The following is an 8,390-nucleotide window of genomic DNA, read 5'->3' on the forward strand; positions in this document are numbered from 1 at the left end:
TTAGTTAATTAAGAAATTTTCATTTACAACTGCGACCTGGCCAAGATAAAGCATAGCAGTGCGACAAAAACAACAACACAGAGTTACACATAAACAAATGTACAGTCAATAACACAATAGAAAAATCTATGTACAGTGTGCGCAAATGTAGAAGATTAGGGAGGTAAGGCAATAAATAGGCCATAGAGGCGAAATAATTACAATTTAGCAATTAACACTAGAGTGATAGATGTGCAGATGATGATGTGCAAGTAGAGATACTGGGGTGCAAAAGAGCAAGAAGATAAATAACAATATGGGGATGAGGTAGTTGGGTGTGCTATTTACAGATTGGCTGTGTACAGGTACAGTGATCGATAAGCTGCTCTGACAGCTGATGCTTAAAGTTAGAGAGGGAGATATGTCTCCAGCTTCAGTGATTTTTGCAATTCGTTCCAGTCATTGGCAGCAGAGAACTGGAAGGAAAAGCGGCCAAAGGAGATGTTGGCTTTGGGGGTGACCAGTGAGATATACCTGCTGGAGCGTGTGCTACGAGTGGGTGCTGCTATGAATAAGGCGGGGCTTTTCCTAGCAAAGACTTATAAATGACCTGGATCCAGTGGGTTTGGCAACGAATATGTAGCGAGGGCCAGCCAACAAGAGCATACAGGTCGCAGTGGTGGTTAGTATATGGGGCTTTGGTGACAAAACGGATGGCACTGTGATAGACTACATCCAGTTTGCTGAGTAGAGTGTTGGAGGCTATTTTGTAAATGGCATCGCCAAAGTAAAGGATCGGTAGGATAGTTCGGGAAGTAAGGGAAGCAATCGGTTGAAGAGCATGCATTTAGTTTTACTAACATTTAAAAGCAGTTGGAGGCCACAGAAGGAGTGTTGTATGGCATTGAAGCTCCTTTGGAGGTTTGTTAACACAGTGTACAAAGAATGCCCGAGAAGCCGGGGTTTGGAGGATATATTGGCACAGGTGTTGTTAGGCCCTAGACAAAGTTTTTTCGGTTGCCAGAGACGGAACCCGTTCAATCCTTTTGTTCTGTATATATGGACAGTCGCTCCTTCTAAATGTTCCATTGCCATACTGGCTGGCAACGTTCTTATCCCTTGCTTGCTAGCTAGCCAACTACGGCTAACTTACAGTCACGTCAAACAGTGAAGCCAGAATAACAACAAAGTAGCTGCATTTGTATTTGTTTAAGCTGTTTTCTAGTGACATTTCTTTGGATACATCCATACCAATGAGCTAATAAGGCGCAATTTCACCTGGCATAGAAAATGTGCTCTCTTGTCAGGACACTGTTGTTCAGAGGACCTAGCCAACATCACAGCTAACACAATCACTTCAAACTGAAGCATGAAAGACTGCAAACTGGCTGCACTTCATTTCATTTTCTTTGTAGATATCCATAAAAATTATGTTGATTCATGATTTCGACTGGCTAAGAAAAGCTGCCTGCCTGTCTGTCTCATCCTGACCCCCGACACGTTCATTAGTATGCGACAGCTGGAGATCGAATTTGAATATTGAAACAATGTTGCAAATGTCAGAGAGACAGACAGTAAGGTTTATCCACTGTTGAAAACGTAATGTTAGTCTAAAAGAAATGTGAGATAATGTCTAGATGCTTTTTATAGCGGAGATCATGTTTTTATATTGCCTGGCTGGGCTGATGAGACAGTGGATTGCGCAGTCAGATGGAACAGAGTAAATATGCATTTTAGCCGGTGGTATATTGTGGAATAAACACCGGCTGGAATGCGGGTTTTAACCAATCAGCATTCAGGATTAGACCCACCCGATATATAATAGACCAATAACAGCTGGTTTTCAGTTTTCCCCTCCCCACTCAGACCACTCCCAGACAGTCCTACCAAAATTCTTTCATGAGAATTTTGCTCTTTGCTATTTTTTTTCTTTTTGATCCGTTTTACTTGAAAACAATCATAGTTGTTATCCAGAAATTATTTGATATTGAGATAAAAACGGCTGCATTGGACCTTTAACTAGATTTATATTCCGGACATAAAGAGAGTAAGGAGCAATGAGAACAATGAGTGATGGGCTCTGGGAATAAAGGCAGCACGCGAGGACAACTTTCAGATTTACAATCATTTAATTAATGTCAAATGTAGTTTACAAACGGGAAAGACACGTACCATTTTCAAGAATATACAAAGACACAAATTATTTGACACAATCATCTTGTGCAATTTGTCATCTTTGGGGCAGGTTGAAATAAATCTCCAGTTGAAGGAACCACAGTGAGAGAAGAGCTTAACCCTTAATTCTCAACAGTGTTGTGATGCAGATTCACAGAAGTCACAGCTCTTGTCTTGACACACAGGTGTAGTAAGCTTAAACATCCTATCACGGGTTCAAAGGTGACCCACACATACCTTAGCACAGCTTTAAGTGTTCATTTTCCTATGCATGGTTACCTGTACATGTGACCGCAAAGTAAAACTAGAACAAAAACCTATACATGTACTGTATGAACAGAGGTACTGGGAAAACCTTTGTAACAACGTGGAACAATTCTACAGATCCTTTTGAGGTTCTAAGCCTGTATTCATACCTTCTAACAGGCTGCTCCAAAACATACCCTTTATAGAAACGATACTGTACTAAAGATGTGTACTGCTTTTATGAAAACAAACCTGCTGTATGTCTACATTGTAGCAATCATTATCAAATAGTCACCATAAAATAGCATCTAAATCAACAATGGAGGGAGATGGTGAAATAATCTTAAACCTAAACCAATGCAATAAGCACTAAACTGGAGAAAGTTCTGAAAACAGTAGTCCATGAAGAGAAACCAAGTCTGGACTGAAATAAATATAAAAATCTTTGCATTTGTGACTAAAGTCTTCATCTATTATTCCCCTTCACAAAAAAATGGAAGCTTTCTGTACATGTGTTAATATATCTGCAGGGTTTCCGTTGGGGTTTGAATTCAGTCATAAACCTTTCATTTCTTTATTTTTTGTCAGCATACATCAATACAGACATCACAGGATACATAGTTTTACAAATACAAAGCACACCACCTTGCTGTGGGGTAGTGTTCAGTCACTGGTCTTGGGCAATCAGTTGGCCAACCCAACATGGCGGCCCACTCCTCTTTCCCTTACAGATGGGAAGGACCTGCCTTTACGAGTTGCCAGGTTGGAGCCTATGCTGGGTAGCACAATGGAAGGAACACTCAAACATTTCTGGAGAAGCGTTTTATGAGGCTTTATCAGAGCAGAGAACAAAACAGAAAACCAAAGTGATTAGTAAAGTGATATGATCAGGAACTGAGGTGGTGGGAGGTGGAGGTTAACAACTGCGTTCCAGGTTGTGATTTTGAAAACAGCGTTGAAGTTCTGTAACAATTCAAAGCCATCATCTCTCCTATTCTAGGGTTAGAGCCATTTGAATCTTTACATTCCATTCAAAAAACTAAATCAAAATAAACATTATCTTCTTGTTTTAGGTTTAAATCTTCTACAGATGTTACTGTATAGTTTAATGAAAAATGTACACCATCTAAACCTTGAATTTCTAATTGAGTAGTTTATTATTATTACTTTAAATGTATTCCTGTACAATGAAATAGAACTTCAACCTCAAGACGACAACATTGTTTTAAAAATACAGAGGGCTTTCTTTTTGTCCATTTTTTAAACATCATTCCTTTCCCCCCCTCACCAAAACTCAAAATAAAAACTGGACTTTAATAATATATACTTTGTGTGTGTATGTGTGCGTGTGTATGTGTGCGTACATATGTATACAAGTGTAACCTCTATGTCATTTACACACAACACTGTAAACATACACAGACTATTATACATGTGCTTGCACTGATTCTTGGGATTTGGTTGACTTCACTATAACACCACAACTGAAGGGAAAAGGAGGTTGAAAAGAAGAAGAGGATCCCCTGGATGTTCTGAGGTTGTCAGTTTGGTTGAACGCTGAAAGAGTTGATTGTTTTCCTTTCCCCCTTACCAAGTCTTCAAGCAGGGTGCGACTACCGGTGGTCAGCTTAATATCTAGCTTGGCTGTCCCGATGGCTTGAACCAAGAGGGGTTTTCCACACAGAGGGAGTTACACCACCACCTCCTCCCACCTGAACACACCTCTCCGCAGGGATGATGGTGAGGCGAAAGGAGGGGGGCTCAGTGAGTAACACAGCAGTGTAGAGCTGGGTCGTCTGGGAGCTACAGTATCAAAAAACACAGAACCAGAAGTGTCAGCCAAGGTGGAGGGTATGTGACTGGACTAGACCACCCACCACTAGAGGGCAGGGTGGAGGGTATGTGACTGGACTAGACCACCCACCACTAGAGGGCAGGGTATGTGACTGGACCACCCACCACTAGAGGGCAGGGTGGAGGGTATGTGACTGGACTAGACCACCCACCACTAGAGGGCAGGGTATCTGACTGGACTAGACCACCCACCACTAGAGGGCATCTGACTGGATAGATCATCCACCACTAGAGGGGAGGGTGGAGGGAGCCAGTGAGGGGTGGTTGGTTAGTCATTCTGAGAACACTCAGTCATAATGAACTACTTGGTTAGGTTCTGTTCAAATGGTTGGTTGGTTGGTTGGTTGGTTGATCAGTCAGTCCTCCCCTGGTCTGAAGAGTCATTCAAGACATCAGTAATCTTTTGAAGCTCTGAGGGGGGCTTCACAAACCCAGGCTCACGCAAGGTCAACAAAAACAAATACTGAGAGAGCAAATGGAAATATAAAGAGGAACAAATGGAGGGAGGAGGGGTTGGAGGTGTAGGCCGGTCAGGGCAGGCGCCGTCTTCTTCACATGTAGACGCGCCTTAGATCTCCTGGCGAAGTGATGGTGTTGCATTGTGGGCACAGTTTCTTGTTTCCCTGTGGGACAGCGAGAGAGAGAGAGGAACATGTCATTGTTGAGGCCACAATATGAACAGTTGAGGGTTTCAGCAAAGCATAGAGAATGCATAGGTCCGTTTACCACCCTGGTGAAATAGTATGCAGTACTTAGACTGACAGTACAGAGATGGTCCTGTAATAAACTCAGCAATAAACGTCCTCACTGTCAACTGCGTTTATTTTCAGCAAACTTAACATGTATAAATATTTGTATGAACATAAGATTCAACAATTGTGACAAACTGAACAAGTTCCACAGACTTGTGACTAACAGAAATTGAATAATGTGTCCCTGAACAAAGGGATTAAAATCAAAAGTTAGTATCTGGTGTGGCCACCAGCTGCATTAAGTACTGCAGTGCATCTCCTCCTCATGGACTGCACCAGATTTGCCAGTTCTTGCTGTGAGATGTTACCCCACTCTTCCACCAAGGCCCCTGCAAGTTCCTGGACATTTCTGGGGGGGAATGGCCCTAGCCCTCACCCTCTGATCCAACAGGTCCCAGATTCCTCAATGGGATTGAGATCCAGGCTCTTCGCTAACCATGGCAGAACACTGACATTCCTGTCTTGCAGGAAATCACTCACAGAACGAGCAGTATGGCTGGAGGCATTGTCATGCTGGAGGGTCATGTCAGGATGAGCCTGCAGGAAGGGTACCACATGAGGGAGGAGGATGTCTTCCCTGTAACGCACAGCGTTGAGATTGCCTGCAATGACAACAAGCTCAGTCTGATGATGCTGTGACCCTCCACCTACAAATCAATCCCACTCCAGAGTACAGGCCTCGGTGTAACGCTCATTCCTTCGATGATAAACGTGAGTCCGACCATCACCCCTGGTGAGACAAAACTGCGACTCGTCAGTGAAGAGCACTTTTTCCCAGTCTTGTCTGGTCCAGCGATGGTGGGTTTGTTTCCATAGGTGACATTGTTGCCAGTGATGTCTGGTGAGGACCTGCCTTACAATAGGCCTACAAGCCCTCAGTCCAGTCTCTCTCAGCCTATTGCGGACAGTCTGAGCACTGATGGAGGGATTGTGCGTTCCTGGTATAACTCAGGCAGTTGCTGTTGCCATCCTGTACCTGTCCCGCAGGTGTGATGTTTGGATGTACCGATCCTGTGCAGGTGTTGTTACACATGATCTGCCACTGCGAGGACGATCAGCTGTCCATCCTGTACTGTAGCGCTGTCTTAGACGTCTCACAGTACGGACATTGCAATTTATTGCCTCGGCCACATTTGCAGTCCTCATGCCTCCTTGCAGCATGCCTAAGGCACGTTGATGCAGATGAGCAGGGACCCTGGGCATCTTTCTTTTGGTGTTTTTCAGAGTCAGTAGAAAGGCCTCTTTAGTGTCCTAAGTTTTTATAACTGTGACCTTAATTGCCTACCGTCTGTAAGCTGTTAGCGTCTTAAACAATTAATGCACCTGTGGAACGGTTGTTATGGTTCATTGAACAAGCATGGGAAACAGTGTTCAAACCCTTTACAATGAAGATCTGTGAAGTTATTTGGATTTTTACGAATTATCTTTGAAAGACAGGGTCCTGAAAAAGGGACGTTTCTTTTTTTGCTGAGTTTAGATCAAAACAACCACATCAGTACAGAACGGGTATAAAACCACATTCAGCCAGTGTATAGATCCCTACACATGCCTCCGTCAGTGACAGACGGCCTACAGTGGAGCATCAAAGCCGGCTCATCATCCTGTTCCAAGGTTCCTGCTCTGCTCTCTCCCACTTTGAATCACTGCCATCTCCTATAAAGCTGTGTACAGGGTGTAATTAAAAGGCAGTGGGTGCAGGAGCTGAGAGCAGGGCAAGGTGAGCTGTGTGGTCTCCTCTCTCTGTGCCACACGAGGTGCTGCTGCCCCGAGTGGAGAGAGAGAGACGGCGACTGCCACTGCAGGAGGGAGGGCTGCCACACAACCATACAGTCTGCCAACCGAGCAATCTAACTGGGCCCAGATTCACAAAACACTTCTTACGCAACAACTTCTTTTTTTCTTAAGAAACTTAAGTGCAATTCCTTAACAATATCTTAAGATATGATTTTCTTATGAACTTCTCAAATATTTTCTTACAAGATGTTTGTTGCTAGGCAACCAATTTAGCTAGCTATCTAGCTAGCAATGGCAATCCCGTTAGCATATTTCATACTGAAATGGCCGTTCTAAAACATGTTCTTGGGTTTAAAATAACCAATACTGAAACTTTGTGAGTGAATTAAACATGTTCAGTTGCTTTCATGAGCTTATTCTCTCACTGCCCAGAGTTTAACATTTACATTTACATTTAAGTCATTTAGCAGACGCTCTTATCCAGAGCGACTTACAAATTGGTGCATTCACCTTATGACAATGGTTTAGCTATCTTGGAAGTAAGAACAAATCCAAGAAATGTATTTTCAAGAATTATATTGAACTGTTTGCTTAAGGAGAAACATAAGAAATAGCGCAATAACATTTTCAAGAACCTTTTTGAGGAATAGAACATTTGCTTTACTTTCTCCATAAGTCTATAGTTAAGGAAAAAATGCAGTTAAGAAGAAATGTCTTAAGGTTTTGTGAATCTGGGCCCTGAACCCTTACCCTGGCATGTATCCGACCTGTGTTCAAATTTGTTTTCTTTCAAATATTTTGAGCGTTTGATTGAGCCTGCCAAGTGTCATCTAGCTGAACCCCTCCCCCTACAAGTGCTGACACCAGGTCAAACACGAAAGACATGTAGACTACCTGCTTTCACTGCTCTCCTGTCACCGACTCATTAACAGGAAAGAGGAATGAGAGTTATGGGGAAGGTTACTGGAGCCAAACTGTGAAGAGGTATAGTCTACTACCCGTGTGTGTGCTCAGAGTGAGAGTCAACTTCCAGCACACAGGGACCTGTGTATGTAAAGTCTGAAAGATACTCGCTGACTGACCTGTGATCTATCTGGCTAACGGTTCTTGTCAGAGTATGCAGAGGACACAGTGGGAGTTACTGGACTAGGGGGCAGAGTTCATACACTGAGCCCTGACACACTGATGTGGTGGGATGGGTTAGCCCTGCGTGTGTGTGTGTGTAAACCTGAGTGCACAGGGTTAGGCCCTGGCTTGTAGAAAGGGGTAAATAAATCTCCGCCAGACAAGGCAGCACACAGCTGTTAGCAAACAGTCTCTGTGCTGCCAGAACCAGGAGTCGGAGGGCAGCTGGGGGCCCGAGCAGCTCTCACACCACGGTGCAAAGAGGATTTGTGGCTCCCAACAGGTTTGCTCATGTCTAGAGATGACCAGGCTAAGGAGATGGCGGGTGGCCTTGAGTAGAGGTGGTCTCCATAACAGCAGCATGCAGTAACACAAAAACTGTTAGGGAGTCTTGGACCAAGCCCAAACTGGTAAGCTCTCGTTGTCTTAACAGCCTACAGGTTCATTTTGAAAGTGAATAAAACCAGACACACTAGCTACCGTACCAGCCGCCTTCTTATATTCTTATACACTAAGAACCCCCCC

At 43.7% G+C, this 8,390-nt stretch overlaps 1 protein-coding gene across 1 annotated transcript in view; it reads right to left on the reverse strand.

The window, feature by feature from the left end:
- Positions 1-2,960: 2,960 nt before the first annotated feature.
- rnf220a (ring finger protein 220a) overlaps positions 2,961-8,390 on the reverse strand; it is a 170,854-nt gene continuing 165,424 nt past the window's right edge. Inside the window, exon 14 of the mRNA XM_070436799.1 lies at positions 2,961-4,877. Coding sequence (XP_070292900.1) covers positions 4,806-4,877 — 72 coding nt within the window. The 3' untranslated portion in view covers positions 2,961-4,805. The remainder of the gene's footprint in view (positions 4,878-8,390) is intronic.

Source organism: Salvelinus sp. IW2-2015, linkage group LG32, assembly GCF_002910315.2.
Source record: "Salvelinus sp. IW2-2015 linkage group LG32, ASM291031v2, whole genome shotgun sequence".
Classification (NCBI taxonomy): domain Eukaryota; kingdom Metazoa; phylum Chordata; class Actinopteri; order Salmoniformes; family Salmonidae; genus Salvelinus; species Salvelinus sp. IW2-2015.